The 20,720-nt window shown below is 42.6% G+C and overlaps 1 protein-coding gene across 1 annotated transcript in view; it reads right to left on the minus strand.

The window, feature by feature from the left end:
* The window catches only part of syngap1b (synaptic Ras GTPase activating protein 1b), a gene marked incomplete at its 3' end in the record, with an annotated part of 114,973 nt that overhangs the window by 16,279 nt on the left and 77,974 nt on the right, over positions 1 to 20,720 (minus strand). The window contains exons 5-18 of the mRNA XM_080745902.1: positions 19,576 to 19,729; positions 18,753 to 18,851; positions 15,842 to 16,081; positions 14,143 to 14,478; positions 13,461 to 13,605; positions 12,853 to 12,997; positions 9,808 to 10,044; positions 9,009 to 9,210; positions 7,469 to 7,671; positions 6,682 to 6,892; positions 5,700 to 6,296; positions 4,704 to 5,156; positions 3,747 to 3,920; positions 2,962 to 3,173 (exon numbers count right to left, since the gene is read on the minus strand). Of these exons, the coding sequence (XP_080602028.1) occupies positions 2,962 to 3,173; positions 3,747 to 3,920; positions 4,704 to 5,156; positions 5,700 to 6,296; positions 6,682 to 6,892; positions 7,469 to 7,671; positions 9,009 to 9,210; positions 9,808 to 10,044; positions 12,853 to 12,997; positions 13,461 to 13,605; positions 14,143 to 14,478; positions 15,842 to 16,081; positions 18,753 to 18,851; positions 19,576 to 19,729 (3,408 nt within the window). The remainder of the gene's footprint in view (positions 1 to 2,961; positions 3,174 to 3,746; positions 3,921 to 4,703; positions 5,157 to 5,699; positions 6,297 to 6,681; positions 6,893 to 7,468; positions 7,672 to 9,008; positions 9,211 to 9,807; positions 10,045 to 12,852; positions 12,998 to 13,460; positions 13,606 to 14,142; positions 14,479 to 15,841; positions 16,082 to 18,752; positions 18,852 to 19,575; positions 19,730 to 20,720) is intronic.

Consider the following 20,720-nt stretch of genomic DNA (forward strand, 5'->3'; position numbering starts at 1 on the left):
ACTAATTTTCACGATAACATCATCTATATTTTAGAATGGGAAATGGTAAAGGTGCTGTAAGTGATATTTTTGGCTACAGTATGTTCTGATAGTAGTCATTGCTACTGTATATAGTGTTTGCTCAGGCCGTCTCTCAAGGTCTTCAATAAACAGAAAATACATTTCCAGGTGGGAAATGTATTTCCTGTCTCTCGATTGGACGAATTGGGTATCCCGAACTGAAATACCCATATTACTGAATAAACAATCAATAGTTATTATTACTATGGGAAAATAGAGCTAGCTAACAAAACATATCACTTACTGTATAATGTACCCCTTTTAACATTGAATTTGCTAGTTGTTATTATAAATATCATATAGTTACACTTGTCTTTCCAAGCAGATTTGTTTTAGATTGGACTGTCCACATTTTGGCAGAATTGTGCTTAGAATATAGCATTTGTATTAGAATCACATCCACATGTGATTGGGGTCATCTAGTGGTCATACAAGCAAATTGGAAGCATTCAGACCCGCCCCGCTGCCCGTTAATTTAGAATGGTGTGATGGCATGATAAAAGGGATGAAATGAGCAAATGACAAGGATAACCACCACCTAGGACTGTGGATTAAAAAAATATGCCTTTCTTGTGCAATACCTTCGGCCGCTTCATTCCAGAGAAGAATACAGTATACTGTATATTATCATGTCCTTCAGTGAACACTGCAGGGTGTTCCATCTAAAATGGAAGAGCCAACTTTATGCCACATGCGTCCAGGGTCTTTTGATTGAAGCTCCCAAACAACGCTTTGTGCAAACTGTATAATAGTCTGTCAAACGAACAGAGTACATCTCTATCATCCAGGATATCAAACTTTCAATCCTCTTGTGCTTTTAGTGTTCCATTTAGAGGAAGATTCAGTTGACATTAATTTAGTTCATTTGAAACGTCTCAAATGATCCCGGGATGCAGTTAAAAACCCACCAGCATGTTTCTATTTATTGAAAGAAAATGGTCACTGAAGGGTGCAACAGTACAAAGGATAACAGTACTGTATGTTGTGGATGGTATTATGTACAAAGACTAGGGCATTACAGATCCATACAAGGTGACCAGAAGTGTCTCTGTCTTCATTTCATTTCTTCTTCCCTGGAGTGGAAGAAGCAATATTCTCTGTCATAGATATCTGCCCTTCAGTTGCAGGGAGAAAACTATTGTACAAGGACAAGAAATTATTTGACTCCTTTCCTCATAGTGCCCATTAACGGAACTTTCAGCAGCATAACAAAATAGAGTATGATTGCCAATGTGCAATCGCAAGTAAAATGTTCACTGAGCATTTCATATTTAAGACAGTTGAACTGGGCCCTGAGTACAGCCGTGAATCAGTTGAACACTTTCTCAATCAACAACCTCATTTTGAAGACGGTCAATAAGAACAAATCACTCCTCTCAACAACTGCAGCATCATATTTCCACTAAAATTGCGAGTCAACTGGAGTTCTTTGCAGTCCTTGATACATGATATTCCTAAGAATCCAGTATGACTTGCAATGAAGTAGGATAGTAGGTTTGCTACCAATGTGTTGTCATGTTTTTCACTAAAAGACCCAATTGTCTATGGATGGACATACGTATATTCAGTAGACCTTTTAAAAATGTCATATCCATTCTAAAGCTTTGGCTTGTGTTACACTGATCTTTCCTGGAGTGTAGCACTGAAAATAATGAACTCCAACATTACCCTCCAATATGCAGCTCTATGCCAATATATCCATTTTGGCAAGAAAATAAATGAATACTGTACCTCAATGTCTCTTAAATATAAATAATTCAGTGTATAAATGTTAATTCAGTCAGCCAAAGACTTACCTATAGTATAATCTCAAAGAATGAAGTGCTTCAGTTTTTCACTAATATATCTCTTTCTCAAAATAATGACAGATACAGTATAACATTTAGCAATTATACTCAGAATTAAAGTAAAGCCCAAATTATACTCTCCGTGTCCATGTAGGCGCAAGGGTTCCACATGACATACGTTTTGTCACCACCTCATGTCTGTGTGGACAACCACATGTGCATGGACAGTCACGCGTGAGCGGGCAAACACTGACTGCACAAAGTGCACGAGCACATGCACTAGAAAAGTGGTTCTCAACCTTTTGAGGCCGCGACACACAAAATAATCATATTTGAACTGGGGATCCCCCCACCCTGACGAGCACTAAAGAGTTGAGGCATTACATTGTGTATTACACGGTTCTATTGTGAAAATAGCCGATCTACATGCTCACATGTAGATCGGCTATTTTCACAATTTCTGCTTCTAATGTTCGACAATTTGGCCAATGTTTCATTTGAGGTATTAAAATGTCCTTAAATTGTCACTTTAGAAATGTGCAGATACCCTTGATACACTTAAACTTTATGTTGATTTGTTTACTGTTGAGTGAGAAAACAATGTTGCACATTAAGTTAATCATCTGGGGACCCCACAAAATAATTTGGCGACCCCCTTGGGTAGTCCAGACCCACAGGTTGAGAACCACTGCACTGGAAACCAACCTGCATCTCTATCAATAGAAGCCTATAAAGACAACTAAATGCGCTTAAATTCTCAGATAGTTGGAAGAGATGAAAGTGTGTGCAAGCAGAAATGGAAGTATCTGTGAGACTGATTTAGATTAGTAGTGTGCATGTGTGGAACACGTCCGCACCTGCAGACACCAACATGTAGTACGTACAGAACCACGCATGAGTCTGCAGTAAGCAGACCCTCGCCGCCACACAGACGTGCAAAGTATAATCAGGCCTTAACACTGAGGACTTTGCTGGATAGTCCAGTCAGCTCAGTCATTACCACAGTAAAGAAGACATGTGAATACAGTGTGGTCCCCTAAAAATAAATACACATGTGGTATGATGTCTCAGCTTTCAATGGCCCTCCTTCCCAACAACAACAACCTCCATTTACCTGCTAATTATTCCTTTAATTTGGGAGTCTTTCTCCAGTTGCTGTCGCTGTAGCCTCCTCTCGCTGTCATCAAGGCGATTCTGGTACTGCAGGAGGATTTTATTGGTCGTCTGCTCCTGTGAGAGGAGCCTCCTCTCGTACTCCTCCAGCTTTTTGTGGGACATCATCAGGCGTTCCTTCAAGGAATGGATCTCGTCCTCGTACTCGCGTACCTGAGGCAGAGCAGCCGGAGACAGAACAACACACACAGAGAGAAAACTTAGATGATCTGGTACTGTAGGTTCAAATAGGTTAAGGGTTGAAGAGGTGTATAAGTGTCCAGGGACCGCAGGGGTGGGAAGACGCACATTTCTTGTGCGCTGACCACATTGGCTGATGGATTTGAAAATCCCCTAGCCACACCCATGTGTGCATACCAAACCACCTCCCAAAAACAGTTTGTTACCTTCCACAAGATGCTAGTAGATCAGAGACATCACAGTTTTAACAGTAGCCTATTTGGCTGGTGATCTGTCTTCTTGGTAAGACCAAATGACAGTGTTTTAGAACCATCTGTTCGGTATCAATAGACATGACTTGAAGTTTCTTCACATCAATGGTTTCATTCCAAAATGAAAAAGAGTGACACCTATTTTAATGTCATTCTGACATATCATCAAAGTTATAAACTATCTAAAAAGGTTAACAGAAAGTATCAATAGTTCTGAAATACTGAGTCATTTATTGACTATTCACACGCTCCTACTGAATACAATGAATAGTATTTGAATATGTATGATACGTACCCTGTCCATGCGGGACTCGTCCATGCTCTTTGAGTACTCCTTCAGTTTGAATTCTTCGCGGTCAATCCGAGAGCTTGCAATGTCAGCAGAGAGGTGAGGCATGTTGGAGACCCAGGCCACGGTCCTCTCGTTGGCTGGGGTTGGAGGATTGAGGGTAGAGGGAGTCTGGGATCCCTGGGACAACAAAACAATGTGAAAGTCAATCTTGTGAACAGTAGTATACAGCAGTGTTTCTCAACCTTTTCAGGCCGCGAACCCCAAAATAACAATATTTTTACTGGGGACCCCCCAAAATAATCATATTTTAACTGGGGACCCCCTACCCTGACGAGCACTAAGAGTTGAGGAATTACATTTTGTGTAAGACGGTTCTTTTGCATTACAACACTTGAACCTTTAATCCTGTGGTTCTCATCCATTACAGGCCTGATCTTCCCCCCCCCCCCCCCCCCCCCCGAACTGGGGACCCCCCCACCACAAGTACTTGCACAGATGCATTTAATTTATTGTCTCACGTTCCACAGATTGTAAAAACTAGACGATCTACATGCTCACAACACCATGCAAGGCGTTGTGAGCATGAATATGGACTATATGTAGATCCATGTCGATCGGCTAGTTTCACAATTTCTGCCTCTTTCTAAGGTAATGACAACTTGGACAATGTTTGAATTTTTTGTATAGTATAGTTGTTGGTTACCTGGTCTTAATGGTCTTAATTGTCATTTTAGAGGTATTAAAAGGGTCCTTAAATTCCTTACACTGTAACAAACCCAAGGAAACTTCCAAACATAGACAGTGAAACATACTGTACCAAGGAAACTTTAAATCATAGACACTGAAACAAAACAAAACAAAACAAAACAAGGGATCATTCAATCACAGACTCTGAAACAGATCAAAGACAGAGAAAGGCTCATGGATTCAGAGTGGTTATGAAGGGCTTTTCTGAATCACCTGCTTGCTAATGGTGGGCTTGAGCAGATGTTGCTGTTGTGGCTGTGTCTGAGGCTGAGGCTGCTGCTGCTGCTGTTGCTGTGGCGACTGCTGAGAGCTCTGATTGGTGGTTCCCTGCGGACTTTGGCTCTCTCTGACGGAGCTCTGCTGGTGGGGCAGGCCCGGGGCCGTGTTGTCTTTGACCGACAGCTGCCGGGACCCCCCCTGCTGCTGCTGCTTGCCAGCGTAGCCCGACTCCGGCGACTGGAGGAGGTTCCCGCTCTGCGGTCGCGTTTTTGGTGGAGCGGCGGGAGCCGCGGCGGCACTGACGGACAGCTGATGGGAGGTCTGGGATTTGACGCGCTGAGCGGGAGGCGGGGCGACGGAACTCTGGCGCACCGGTTGGACGGTGGACGGGGGAGTGGCCAGGGATGAGTGGGACGTACCCGTCTGGGAGGCCATGCCCAGGTTGTCCTGGATGGAACACATCCAATTTAGTCTTTCCGATTCCTCAAATTAAAGAAATAAATTAACAGACAGCAGGCAAGACTAATTAATGGGACCGTGTTTGATGCCATAAGAACATCATGTACAGCAGGTAGTAATAGTATATACTATATGCTGTATACCAGTGGTTCCCAAAACTTTTAGCTTAAGACCAAAAAGACAAATTAGATGTTTGTACCCAAACTAGTGAAAATAGCAGATCTACAAACCTGTACTGTAGATCGTCTATTTTCACTATTTCTTTAACAATTGTTTTCTAATTTATGGACTTAATTAGATTTTCTTTTATTTCTTCTTGAATTTACTGATTTCGTTGAATTCATGAAAAAAATAATGGTAATGTTTTTTGAAAATGTTTTGAAATAATAATAATGTTTTTTGTTTGCTACATTGTAGCAAACAAAAAATATAGGCACCCACAAAAATGTGTCCGCAACCCACTGATGGGTCCCGACCCACTGTTTGGGAAACAGTGCTGTATATACAGTATACACTGTGTAGGTACTGTACCTGTATTATGGACATCTGCCTCCGTCCATAGTCGGCCCTGCTGTAGTCGTCGCTGTAGCTGTGCGAGTGGATGATGTTGGGCGGGCCCAGGTGGCCGTCCCGGGTCCTGAGGGTGGACAGGTCCTCGCTGCGGGAGAACCCTCCGTGGGCGAACTGGGGGATGTAGGCCTGGTGGGAGCCGTCCTGCTCCGGCGCCAGCAGCAGGGGCGGCGGCGGCTGGGCCCGGCCGTGCTGCTGGTGGAGCTGCGCCTGCTGCGGCCCGTCCGCCGTGGCCGCCAGGTGGAACAGGGGGTTCTGGAAGGAAAGCGGGTAGCGCATGGCGGCGGCCTGCTGTTGTTGCTGCTGGGACAGTGAGTCGGTGGTGGCACCCATCTGGCTCAGCTGGCTCAACCGGAGGCCGCCCGAAACGCTCGACCCGCCGGAGCCGGCCGACAGTCGCCCGCCGCCGGCCCGCAGCTGGCTGCTCAGGCCCGAGCCCAGGCCGCCACCGCCCCCGCTGCTGAGGCCACCGAAGCTGCCCATGCCGGCGATGGAGGCCTGGGAGGAGTTGAGCATGTCCACCGACTGCAGGTTAGACACCGTGCTCATTCGGGAATCCTGGAGGTTAACGCTTTTATTGACACTAAGAACCTAAGTAATAAGGGATTATAAGAGGCTGGCGTGTCCCCCTATTCCGTCATTACGTTACGTGGCTACGGATGATATATGGATGAGGGTGCTGGTGGGGTGCGTTTTACCTATAGAGGCCTCGATATTGGAATGCCTGAATTGTATTTCCCAGGAAATACCGCTAGAAATGAATTGCGCGAGTGAAAAAAAAAAAAAAAACAAGATGTCATGATCTACAGTCTTATATTATTCACTGGAAAAGGCTATTAAGCATGGTCCCTGTGCGGGATCACCTTAAGTTCCCTTTGGTCAGTGATTTGACAGACCTACTCAATGAGATGGTAATTTCTCAACTCCATGTGATAGAACTCACCTTGGGGTCCGGGTCTGTAATGTCAGAGCTGCTTGTACAGTAGGCTGGGCTGGATCGGGCCAGTGGAGGGCGGGAAACATAGAAAACGTCTTTGGAGGCGGCTCGATGGAGATGGTCACGTTCCTGGAAACTCAGCTGGGAGCGAGATGGTATGACCCCTCCACTGGTCACCCCAGAGGTAGGGGAAGGCAAGCGAGTGATATCTATGGAGCTGGAGAAAGGCAATACATCAATCACAGAATAGCTGGAGGGGATGGCTATGAAGTGATGACAAGTCAAGTCAGTTTATTAATGAAGCACATCTAAAAACAACACAAACTGACCAAAGTGCTGTACAATGAATTAAAGTCAAAATCAGTAAAACGTCAAGTAAAACAATAATTAAAAATACAACAAATAACAATGCATAAAAAGAAAAGGGGTTAGCTATACCATTGAAGCACCACAATAGATCTCAAGCAAAAGATTTAAGGTCTGTCCATACTTTGACCGAAACCCAACTTTTCGGTCAAAAGGTCCGGTTCGACTACAAAATGATGTCACTCGCGACTTCTGAAAATCATTACACCGAATGAGAGTTCAGAAATGTGCACGTCGGAGATCGCAACTCACCGAACATTTCGGAGATACTATGGACAGGCCTTATAAGAAGGAATATGAGCATCATGTATAATTATGTATTTGGTCTTTTGAATTATTATGAAGCCATCTGATGACAAAAATGGCATTATAAAAGCATGGGTGCTCATTGAAGCTGTTATTCAGCCACAAAAAAAGAGCCACGTACCTATTGAGATCCCTCATCATGAGGTTCTGGAACTCAGAGGACACACCCCTGTTAAAGCTGGGTCGTGACAGCAGCCTTTCTGTCTGTCTCTCCTGAACCCTGTCTGTCTGGTGGCTGGGCTGCCTCTGGAGGTGGGGGTTGCGCAGGGCCATGCTGATGTCATTCAAGAGGCGAGGAAGTGGACCCAGTTTGATGATGGCATCCTGAAGTTAGAGGGAAAATACTCTATATACTTTATTTTATATTTTATAAATATTGACAACGCCAGGGGTCTTCAACGTTTTCAGGCCAAGGACCCCTTAGTTGAGAGAGAGAGATGAAGCAGGGACCCCCACAACCTTTTCATAGATTCCATATAGTTTCATTGTTTGACACAATCATTAGTGTATTTTGGATTCATGTCAATTTGTGGTTTTCAGATTAGTTAGTATTTAACCACTTGAATCGTCAATACATAACTTGACATTTCACTCTGTACTCCCCTCTTTTTCTCCTCTAGACCAAACGTCTTTGCCAAAAATAGCCGATCTACAAGCTCACAATGCCTAGCTTGTAGATCTGCTATTTTTGGCTAAAGTTCTCAGAATATGGACAATAGGGCCCAATTTTGAACCAGGTCTTATGCCTTATGCCTTAACTTCTTTACCTTTTTTTCCACTATTTTGAAAAACATTTTTAAATACTTCAAATGCTGATCTACATCTGCACGTTGTGAACTTGCAGATCAGCTATTTGAAATATTTAAAAAACAAAAACAAAATAGTAAAAAAAGGCAAAGACGTTAAGGCATAAGGCATAAGACCTGGTTCAAAATAGGGCCCTAAGGTTCAAATGGTTAATATAAAAAAGGAGAAAAAAAGTTTCTATCACACAAAGATTTGGAGGACCCCCTGTAGTAACGCTGAGGAAGACCGACAGGTCAAAACGTTCGTTGTCCTCTGTCCAGGGAGGTAAATTAAACATGAAAAGGATATTCCTTGTGTGCTGGCAACTTCTTCATTGTTTCATGATATTATTGAGCCATGCACAATAAAGACTTTATTTAATTTGGAGTGTTGTGGGCTTTCTGCTTTGTTGTAGTCACCTCTCTCTAGACATATTTATTCCACTTATTACACAGCCAATACTCCATCTATGTCAGGACCACATGTCATGAATAGCTGTAATCATTTATTTGCAACAAATGAAATACAGTTACGGTATACTTGGTGTTGATGGCTCAAGATGTTCCCCAATTTTAGTAGCATGCTAATCAAAATCATTGAACGCTATGCAAATCCCCCCAGGTATGCAAGAGTGGGCCCATAGAAAGTATTAATCAGTTTGCAAACTTGAATTGCAGCTTAACACTGAATTTCAGTTTAACTTTAGAGCCAAGCACACATGAATTTCAATTTAACAAAAAATGGAGGGGCAAAGTATAGCCCAATGTGGGACCACAGTCAATGAAGTACAGTATATAGGATTTAATTTTAGCGTATCATATGTTGATGGTTATGTGATGAGTGGTGGTGAGTTTTAGGCATTGTCTGGGCCTTACCTTGCTGAGCTGGGCCATAACCTCCCAGAGGAGACTGTGCAGTATTGACAGTTCCCTGCCCAGGTCGATGTAGCCCTCGAAGCCTCCTGCATTGCTAACACTGTCTAGGTTGGAGATCTCATACAGGAACTGCTGCATGGAGCCCCATTCCATTTCTAGAAACTCATTCATAAAGCTCATGTACTCCTCTTTAGTGCCAAACCTGGGGGTAGGAGGGAAAACAGTGGAAGGAAGGTAAGAGCGGGAGGTGAATGGTGAATGAATGGATAAGAATGACAACATTATTTGAGGGGCAAAAACACTTAAAACAAATAAGCCACCAACATTAACATTTTAAAATAGTCTAGTTTTAAGGAAGGTTTGCAAAGCAGTAAAGCACGTATGCTCTTTTACAGCCATGCTGTAAAAACTACAGAATATATATAGACTCAAGAGAATCAATCTTTGACAATATATCGTCGTTGTCGGGTGGAAACCTCGTAACTCCAAGTTTCACATTTGTATGTTCTTTCGCCAAGTAAAGCCCTGTTCATCACACAAGACCGTCGCACAAAAGTAGTGAAAACAGCAGATCTACAAGCACACAACGCCTCGCACCGCGAGGCGTTGTGTGTGTGTAGATCGGCTGTTTTCACTAGTTTAAATCATTTTTAAAATGATAAACGCAAAACGAACGGTTTTGGACATACAGGGTTTTCACCCGACAACGACGACATATATAATCACACAGTACAAGACATTGACATTTAACTGCATCAAGAAGAGCATGAATTCACGGCAGCGATTCAAAGGAACTGACTTGGAGAAGTTGGCCAGGTTCTGCACCACTTTAGCGATAAGGGTGAGGGTGCGGGACGTCTGCTCGTCGGGGTACTCCTGGGTGAGGTTGAAGAGCGAAGGGGACATGACAGCGGGACACAGGAAGCGCAGGAAGAGGGAGCCGCTGATGAGGCGGTCAGCAATGTCTTCTCTCCCCCTCTCGGCACAACGCACTCTCCAGGAGGCGAAGACTTCCTTGAGCTCTCGTGGAAACACACTATCGAGATAACGATAGCAAATGAAATACGTTGGGCACTATACACTCATGGACAGATTGGACACTGCTCCTACACATTTTGCCCTAAAATCACGCAAATCGGTACACAGTATGTCTACACTCATTTCATCAACATGGATCTGTCCCATATAGCGCCACCATCAGGCCGATTTCTTCAAACACATTTTTGGACACTACTCCTACACATTTTGCCCTAAAATCACGCTGCGACCTGACGGTCGCTTATCTCCCGATTAGGGAGTCTTACTGGTCTTTATTATTGTGCGAAAGGATCTTAGTCCCTTAAGCCCTGTTTTCATTTTCTTTTAATCCAATTCAATAAAAAAATAGTTTTCTTTTTTTTTTTTTTTGCTGATACAAGCTTGCATTGAGAGCTTGTAGATCTACAATATTTGCCTATATTGGTATGCCACGGTCAAAGTGGTAAGAAAGAATCTAAACAGCCCATTGGAGCTTGAACACTGAATCCTTCACATATTCAAATGATGCATTCAAGGTCGAGGACCTCTTCGAGGACTCAGGGTAACCTTCTGGTCACAGACCAGCAGCCCAATTTAGTTGTTTTGCCAATTACCCTTGAAAAATGAACAATAGCACATGGGCCCTGTCACTGCCAAGCACCACAGTTGGACTGAGGAAGTCGTATACCACTGATTTTCAAACCTTTTGTGCCCAAGGATCTCAAGGCCCACCTGTATTCACATACCGGTATTCTTGCAAAATAACATAACATTGTACAATTTTATCACTGTAAAAAACATATTTTACTTCCTATTGCCAAATAAAATAATAAAATATATATTTTAGGGTATCAATTCCATCTCTGTATTGGGAAATGTGTGTGCACAAAGTACTGATATAAGAAAAATCACACCAGTGTGAACTGAGCGGTGGTGTCCATTCATTTCAAGGTGTGTGTGTGTGTGTGTGTGTGTGTGTGTGTGTGTGTGTGTGTCTGTGTGTGTGTGTGTGTGTGTGTGTGTGTGTGTGTGTGTGTGTGTGTGTGTGTGTGTGTGTGTGTGAGTGAGTGAGTGAGTGTGTGTGCATGCGTGTACATTTCAAGGCTGCTCAACAGCACCTCTCTGGTCACCCAGTGGTATTGCAGGCCAGGCTTCAGGCTACAGACACACATAGACGCATAGACACATAGCTAGGAGATGGTGTGACCACCGCTCAAAAGAAATCATAACATTTTGTATAGTTGTATATTGCAATAATCTATTAATCCCAAGGCACACCTGGAATTGTCTCACGGCACACCAGTGTGTCTCAGCACACCGTTTGGAAACCACTGCGGTAGACCATATTTCACCTGAAAGCGAGGAGTTTCACTGGGGCATAACGTTTACAGATCAATACACTATCCCTCCAACATGTAGCAGTCAGTATTGCAGCAATAAATAACACAATCCCCTACCTGGCAACTTCCCAAAATGAAAACACAAGCTAGAGGCACCATGGAGGAATCAGGCCCCAATCTCCATGGTGGTGGGAGAGTCCCCCAGCTCCACATGGATAAGCCAGGCCTCACCATCCAGTTATTCTTCTCTTAATAATTTTGACCCTTTATTTGAGTTATTTTATTTGTAATTTTATTGAATGAAAGCCAAATAAATCAAACAAATCAAACCCTCAAGATTTGGACCAGCTAGAATAGTTTATTAACTCTAAAAGGTAATTTTAGTGATACGTTGCTATAAGCAGAGATATAAAAAGCTAGACTCCTCATTCTCCATTCATTCATTGGAGCGACTGGTAAAAAAGGATTTGCGGAAGAGCGGAAGACACGCTGCCACTCAAAGTGACTACTGGTGAATCACAGCGCATCTTTTCCGGGACTTCAATTCAATTCAAGGAACTTTATTGGCATGAGGAAACAAACGTTTACATTGCCAAAGCAAGTGCCTCTGGGAAAGAGGGAGTCCCGCCACTGATTGGCCTACCGAACTTCAGTTTCTGTGACGCACGCAGAAGAATTCCATAAAAATCCATTCCTTTTTTACCAACATCCCAGAGCCGGAGGAGGCATCTATGGCTAATAGACCGTCGCAGTTTAAGACCCGCCCCGTCCTGACTCTGGTGCTGGAAGAGATTTCTCCATTCATTTCATCCATAGACATTTCATAAAATATTTATTTAAACGTCTTTTAAGCCTCTGACAAAGCCAACCCGGGTGCTGATGAATTATGACAATAAACAATTTGGCATGCAATGATTAATTAGAAAGCTGAAAAAAGTGCAGGGTACAACACTGTGTACATAATTTACATCGGAGTGCTAAGTTTAGTTATCCAGGCTAGGATATAACCTCGACACGTAGTGATTTTCACCTCTGCGGCTGCTCTTATCTTCATCTTTAAAACAGCGCATCATATTTGTAAAAGGAAGACTCGCTCACGGAGTTAACTGAAGTGCATTAATCTGCCGGGCTGACAGGGGGCAGTAGCTATTTCCGAGGTAACCGCGAGCTCCAGCAATCACAGACGTCAGCGTCACCGGATGTATATTTTTAGCAGTATGGGTAATGCAGTTCTTCTCCGTGGAATTGTTATTAAAACATGTTTTTACTAAAACTAGAGTGAAAGCATACATACTTGGGGTTTCTACAGAAGCATATACAGTAGATTCATTTTACAACCAGCATTCTAGTGGTAAGTGTACATTGAATTGTTACGAGTTTATGGCTGATAATGAAATCCCCTATGGTGTAAATGAATGGGCACTTTACTCATGGAAGGACAATATAACCAATCACATTAAATTGCATTGCATTAGCTGACTACTGACCAATGGGAGTTGACAATCTTGCAGAGTGCCAGTTCACAGCACATGCGGAGATTGGCTTGGTGGTCTGGGAGCACTGAGGGCGGGGTTCTCATGGGATCCACCTCACAGTTCTCCTCTGATTCATACAAGGCCCTTATGAACTCCCCTGTGAAAGAATAGTATGAAGAACAAAGCTGTACGTATCAACAAGGTCAGTTTAAATTCAATTTAGGTAATTACATATTTAATGGCAAAATGTCAAATTGAATGTTACCACACCTCTCATAATGAACTTAAAGGATGATGATGATGATGATGATGATGATGATGATGATGACAATGATGATGATGATGATGATGATGAGGATTTCTATAATAATAAAACGTATTATTATTATGACTGATATTGGAAGGCTATTTAAGTTTCTTGGCGTCTCTTTATGCATGACTAACTATTAACTATTTACTAGTAAAATTGCTAGTGAGTCATTTTGAAATTGGTAACCTGCAAAGGACAAGGGCATACAAGCCACATCATTTTCTCACTTCAGAATTTCAATCAAAAATGTAGTTCTTACATTTGAAATGAAATTTGATTGATTATAAGGAGCTACATCACCCACTTATACCTATAGCATCCTTGAGGTACTTATGTCCAATCAGTTTGAGGTACTCTTCTATGGCTTTGGTGGCCAGGGTGTTCTCTCTGAAGATAAGGTGTTCTCGGTCGATGAATCGGTCTACCTCACACATTGCCATGTCTGACAGAAAATCCTGGAAAAGGGAGGCATTAAAGTATGTAAAAAATAACATTGCTGCTCTGTCACATTTGTTGTTTGTAAAAAACAAAGTGCAAAAATTACAAATACGTTTTGATTTCACAGCCAATTTTCATTGGTTGGTTCAACTTGATGCTGTTTATCATTATGCAGAAAATGTCACAAAAAAGCGAACTTGTAAAGTACTGCACTTGGTGTAATGCTTATCGTCACTTCTTATCTCCGAGTTTGAAATTTCTATGTTTTTTTCATAAAGTAAAGCCCTACTTCATCATTCAAAAGTGTCGCACAAAAGTAGTGAAATTAGCAGATCTACAAGCACACAACGCCTCGTGATGGGAGGCGTTGTGTGCTTGTAGATCAGCTATTTTCACTATTTTAAATTGTAAAAAAAAAAAAAAGAAACGTTTTGGACATACAAGGTTTCCACCCGACAACAAAGTTATACACAATTAGTATAGTAAAATCGATTCAAATGTGTTAAAAATGATCACGTGGGATCTGCGTCTTAGAGGAATCAATGTTGCTGTACCTTAGCTTTCCCTGTGCTTTGCAATATGTGCACCAGTGCACAGGCCACCTCCTCTTTGCTCTTGACACTCAGCACGGGCTCCAGAACGGCGCACAGGGTCCGATAGTTATTGGTGACGTACTCTGCAAACTCCTTGTACAGCTCCATGGGCAGGATGCTCATGGTCTGGTAGCGGGACTTGAGGCGTATGGATGCGTTGATGACCTTTCCTCCTCCTCCGCCGGCTCCCTTGGTGAGGACGCTGGGCTGGATGACAGGGTACCACTGCTCCACGAACTGCCGGCCGGTGATGCTTGAGATGGGGATGCTGACCAGCCCCAAGTATGTGCTCTTTTCCTTAAGAAAAAGGGGGACGTCAGTGATGAATCCTTAAACAATTCTTATTGCGACCGTCAGGTCGCAGTTACTATCAAAACCTCCACCGCCTGTCTGTCTGTCCGTCAGTCTGTCTGTCTGTCTGTCACGTCACGTCACATCACGTCACGTCACGTCACACTTTTGCCCTACTCATATCTCCGCCATCGTTGCCCCTATCCATGTGAAATTTTCCACACACAATCCTTGTCTGCCAATCCACAACCTCCACCCTTCCAGGGACCCCCGCACCTCCAGGGACCCCCAGGGACCCCCGCCAAAAAGCTAAAAAATGACGCCCCCAAATCGGCTGCTCACCGCGTTGTTCTGCCACAGACAAAGAGATGTCTACACACATCTCATCAACATGGATCTCCTCTTTTCTCACATGCCCCTCTTCTAGCGCCACCATGAGGCCGGTTCTTGCAAAACACATTTACGGACACAGATCCTACAATTTGTGCCCTAAAATCACGCAAATCGGTACACAGTATGTCTAGAGTACACTCATGTCTTCAACATGGATCTGTCCCATATTTTAGACATTTTTGGACCTAAAGTCACGCTGCGACCTGACGGTCGCTTATCTCCCGATTAGGGAGTCTTACTGGTGATAGAAAAGATTAAAAAGGTGGAGGTAAAAGGCAAAACTGGCCCCAAGAACCCTGGCTTTTGTTGCTTTTTATTTTGCCTTTTATATAATATATTTACGCTGTATATATACTATGGGACTAATACAGGTATACAAGAACAACAATCTGTGGTCTGTGTTCCCTCTATGTTTGCTTAAAATGTGTGTATGTATGGAACATCTTAAGCGCGGGCCAATAATGCCAAGTTTAACTGTGTTCTATTTGTTGCAATAATCTACTTAATGAAGTGAGTGTTCCTGACTGAAGTACCGGTATATACCACATGATTTTCCAAATAATGGGGAAGAGGGACAGGTTAGATACGGTATGCCTGTCATTAGTCAAACTTGTACTATCGCGGACACATCCTCATCAGGAATACCATTTCTAAACTCAGAGAAAGCACTGGGCTAGAGGCCAGAGACCAGCATGATGCATGTATGGCATGAACTGGGATTTGTCTATTTATGTGGGGACATACCGTAGGCTACAGATAATGTGTAGTCTTAGGATAGGATATACAGTAGATATACCAGGGCTGTGCTATGCTATTATCATTTCTACTTTGAGTAGCAATATAGGTTGTAAAATGAATAGTTAAATAATTTTATATATATATATATAAATATATATATATATATATATATATATATATATATATATATATAAACTCAGATTCCCACATTACATAATCTCCCTCAGTCTCCCCTAACCTTGCGTCTTTTCTTGTCTGTCTCCTTGTATAGATGAAGGCGTAGGTTGCGGACAGCTGGAAGGTTGTTGAATTCAAAGTGCTCGCCCCAGAAGACCGTGTCAGTGCGGGGTTTGCTGGTGGTGCGTGCGTACAGCATGTCATCCAGGCAAAGTTCGCAGTAGTAGCGCTTTTTGGCTGGAAGCTCGCGGGCCTCGATGATCCAGAGTTTGAGCACATTGTCTACCCTCCGGCTGTTGTCCTGTGAAGTCAAACTTGTTTATGAAGTGTTTTTTAACAAACAGAAATTGTCACAAATATAGGTACTGTAGAATTTAAAATTAAAATAAAAGATTAAAAGAAACACACAAAAAAAAAAAAACATTGCAAACCCTGAGATATAGGGCCAGAGCTTGTGCATCTTGGAATGTGTGTTTGCTTGTGCGGGTTTGTGTATGTGTGCGTGCAAGAAAGGAAGGAAAAAAAAGAGCTGATAAGTTGGGCATTACAGCAGACTGTAGGGTACAGAGTAATAAATAGGTCTGCTGTCTGGACCTACATACTGACAAAGATGAAGGCAAGATGATGAAAGCACAAAAGGAAATAAGAGACAGGGAGAAAGATAAGAGAAAAATGGTCCCAGTGGGTAAAAAAAAAAAAGGAAAAGGAAGAATCCATCTGCGTATGAAAAGAAGCCAGTGACACAATGAATATGCTGCCATGAGGAGAGGCACAAGATGGATTTATGACTTGTAATGTTACTGGAGAAAGCTGCATTTTCTGAGAACGTTCACACAGCCCCAGCTATATTTGACATTCCCCTCGGGAGTAGAGAGTGCTGCGTTGATTGCAGAGAGCAATTTTTGTCAGTGGGGGCACCATGGAGAAATCAAAACCCCATTCTCCACATGGTGGTAAACGGTAAATGGTCTGCATTTATATAGTGCATTTCCAGTCAACTACTGTCGCAGACCCCTGAGCGCTTTACAATGTACTGCACATTTACCCATTCACATATCCATGGCGGGGTCAGACAGGCAGGCCAGTTTCCTGTTTAGCCCTGCAGAGCGAGTTGAAATATGTCCGTCAGACGGATATTATTTTGTTTACTCTACTGCGCCCTCTACCGATATAAACTACCATTGACCATATCTCAAGAGGGCACATTGGAGTAAATAGAATCATTTCCGTCTGGCGGACATATTAAAAATTCTGCCCAAAAAGTGTATTTTACAGAGAAGTTGGTGTGCTGAGAGGCTTCCCACCCAGGAGAATAGACTTTCAACGACACAAAACAGTCTTTGTTTCGGTGAGTAGCGAAGTAGTTTTGTTTATTTTTAATAAAGACAGAGCTCTTGCAGGCCAGTGGAATTCTCTATCTATGAGCAGAGCCGAGCACCTGGCAGGGTTCTTGTTAACGCTCTGGACCAGGGCTATAGCGCCTGCTCATCGGGAGCAGTTCGGGGTTTTGCTCAAGAACACTTTGACATGACACAGAGAGGAGCAGGGGATCGAATGGGAACCATCCGGTTCTTTTATTCCTATTCCTATTTTATTTTTTTAATCTAGACTGTGACATCACAGACTTGAATCTCACTTCATTAGGTAACATGGACTGCAGTCCATGTTTCCTATAGATCCATTCCATTCAGATCGGCCACTGCTTCACAAGCTATAGTTCATTCCCTACCAGCTAGAAGTGAAGAGACTCCCACAATATCTTTAGAAGATAATGTAATCACCAATCTAAAAGCAAAAACATTTTCAGAGACAATACTACTGTAATGCAGGTTAAAACAAATGCATAATGGGAAAAAACACACAGAATCCTGTTTATTAAGACCTCAATTTCATTGAAATAGGATTTGGGTGCAAAATCAGTGAAGTGCCACTTCATGTTCTCAAGATGTGTGGTTATCAAGGCCAACATCAATGTGGCACTGATTCCAAACTTTTGAATGGCAGATTGGCAGTGTACCGGTACCTCTGGAAGCTCCGATTGTTAACGCAATCAAACGCACTGTACGTTGTGTTCCTTCCACGTGACTTTAAGTCCTCACATTGTTATTTATGTTCCTGATTGTCTTCACTCATCTGTATAAATGGTCATCAAATATTGGAGGATGCAGTTGTGGCTGTTTGACGTGGGGGGAAAATAAATGCTCAAAATGTAACCGGGAGATAGTTAATGACAACGAGCATCCCTGCCTCTGCAGTGAGTCTTGTCTCTGCAGAGGCAACTAGTCTGGGATGCGAAATGCTTGTTGTTTGTGAGAGCTCCTGTATCGAGTCCTTGAGGCGCCATGATTCAGCCAGGAACCCCTACGGCCTTAGCATCTGGATGAGTCATTCAGCTCCGGTGGCATTTTGTCTCAGTTTGGCTCTTATAAACTTGTGGTCGACTGGTTGCCTTCCAAATGCACCGTTACATTTATTGTGCGCCTGTTTTCTTTTTGGAATCCATCCATCTATATCTAACCTCATTTGTTTGTGTCGTTACTATGTCTAAAGGGCTTACGTTCCTGGATGTTCCTGTTTTACAGTATGTACTTTGGGGGTGGAAATAAAAATCGCTTTGCCTCTACATACTGTGTGTGTGTGTGTGTGTGTGTGTGTGTGTGTGTGTGTGTGTGTGTGTGTGTGTGTGTGTGTGTATGTAACTATATACATATACATATGCATATACATATACATATACATATACATATACATATACATATACAGTACATATACATAAAATGTAGAGGCAGCTATTGTCCAACAAGAACACATAGACAGAGAATGGCATTCACACACAAAAAATGAAGCCGTGCGCTCCTGGTTGACAGACAGACAACAGACAACGAGAGACAGGGAGGAGAGAGAGAGACACACAGACAGAGGGAGGGCTCGTTCCTTTTTCCTCTACTCCGCATCCCTTTCTCTCCCCTCACCTTGTTGGGCTTGACAGCTCTCTGAAGGTTCTCGATCCATTTGTCTCTCTCTGCAGCCGAGCGACACGCAAAGCACTTGGTTCCCGACGCTGTAGTCACCTGAGGTTAGCCAACAACGGTAACATCAACAACCACAGCCGTTAGTATCTATGGAGACTGTAACCAAGGTGCTATTACAATGTCTGGTTTTCTTTTTAAGTCAGAACGTGTGGTTATGTTCAACAACAAAAAAAAAGGAAAAAAGATAGAAAATGTTTTTCTTTTTTCTTTTGTTAGTTTTTTGTAAAATGACAGAAAAATTAAAGGTGGGGCGGGGGTGGGGGGGCACATTTTGAACGTTGAACACAAAAACTGCTGTTTTGTGCCATATATATGCCATATATATATATATATACACAGTATATAAAAACTCTGAATGAATTGAAAATTATATTAATACAGTATATATATACAGGGCCCTATTTTCGTCCATGCCTTACCCTTTATCCCTAAACTTCTTTGCCTTTTTTTTACTATTTTGAAAATCTATTGAAAATTTCAAATAGCTGATCTACAAGCTCCGTTTCGATGTAGACTGGTTATTTGAAGTATTCTAAAATGTTTTTCAAAATAGTAAAAAAGGCAAAGAATTTTTGGGATAAGGGGTAAGGTATGGACGAAAATATAGCTCACAGTGTATGTATGTATGTACACACGCATATACTGTATATATATTATATATACACACACACATACACACATTTACAATTCATTCAGAGTTTTTTATGCTTTACTTTGTTTGTAAAGATTGTACTTGCGCGGGTGTGGGTGGGAGAAGTCTCACCTCAAAGCAATACTCCTGTCCCAGGATGCTTGAGTGGACTGGTTTGATGATGGCGTCTTCATCCAGGGTGAGGTCCAGGGCCTCAGCAGCACTGCTGGGGGACAGCAAAGACTCATGGGAGTGGGACTCTTTGAAGCTCTGCATCAAACGTGTCCTGGTGGTCAGAATCAGAAAGAGAAAGAGAGAGATGTTCAGAGAGATGCTTATTGATTGGACAAGAAAGAGAGAGAAGGTCAGAGATATTCTCATTGATTTGACAATGGCACCTACAGAAATTGTATTTGTAAAAGAAAATAATAATTGAGACACACAGAGGGAGGGCTAAAGCGGAATAGCTTGCTATAATTTGACCTGTGTGTATTTACCTACTATATCTTCGGTTATTGTAAAAATAATAATATACAGTAAATACCATTCCCTCCTCATACAAGATGGCAAGGAATTATCGATAGAGAGAGCAACCATGGCTTACTCGCAATATAAAATGTACAGCAAGGGAAAATCGTCTGGCAGTTCCATCCACACGAAAAGGAAACATAAATAGTGCTTTGCTAGACACTGACAACACATAGTGTATATATGCTCTGCATGTTAATAGAGTGGATAACATAACCATTTCATTTTCAGTGTCCAGTGTTCCAGATTTGAATGAATTGACCAACATCCCACAACTCCCACACCCACACGCTTAGAATGTGTGTGCAATACATTTTTGCAAGCATTTAGCATGTGAATAATGGCAATAAAGGGAATTTGCAGTTATCCCTGAGAGGACATTACTTCTCGGCATTGACCCAGACAGTGGCTTGCTCCAAATGAGAGCACAGGGGAGCAGTTTGGGAGTTAAGTGTCTTGCTCTGGGACACTTAATCAGGCAACAAAAAGGTTGCCTGATTCCATGCTCGGATTGCGAGCATCAGTGGCGTCAGTTCAGCAAAAGGGTATGGCAAAGATGGGAGTCCTCGTGGAAAAGAGGAATTACATTTTGTATAACACGAAAATAGTGCTGCGAGGCGTTGTGAGCATGTAGATCGGCTATTTTCACAATGTCTGAAAAAAAAACGAGTTTTGTCAGTTTATTACACAGGTTTCTACGGTTTCTTGGACTGGATATGGCAGCCTGGAACGGTCGTTCAAGTGCAAAC

The sequence above is a fragment of the Nannobrachium achirus genome (genome assembly GCF_963921795.1).
Source record: "Nannobrachium achirus genome assembly, chromosome: 2".
Taxonomy (NCBI): domain Eukaryota; kingdom Metazoa; phylum Chordata; class Actinopteri; order Myctophiformes; family Myctophidae; genus Nannobrachium; species Nannobrachium achirus.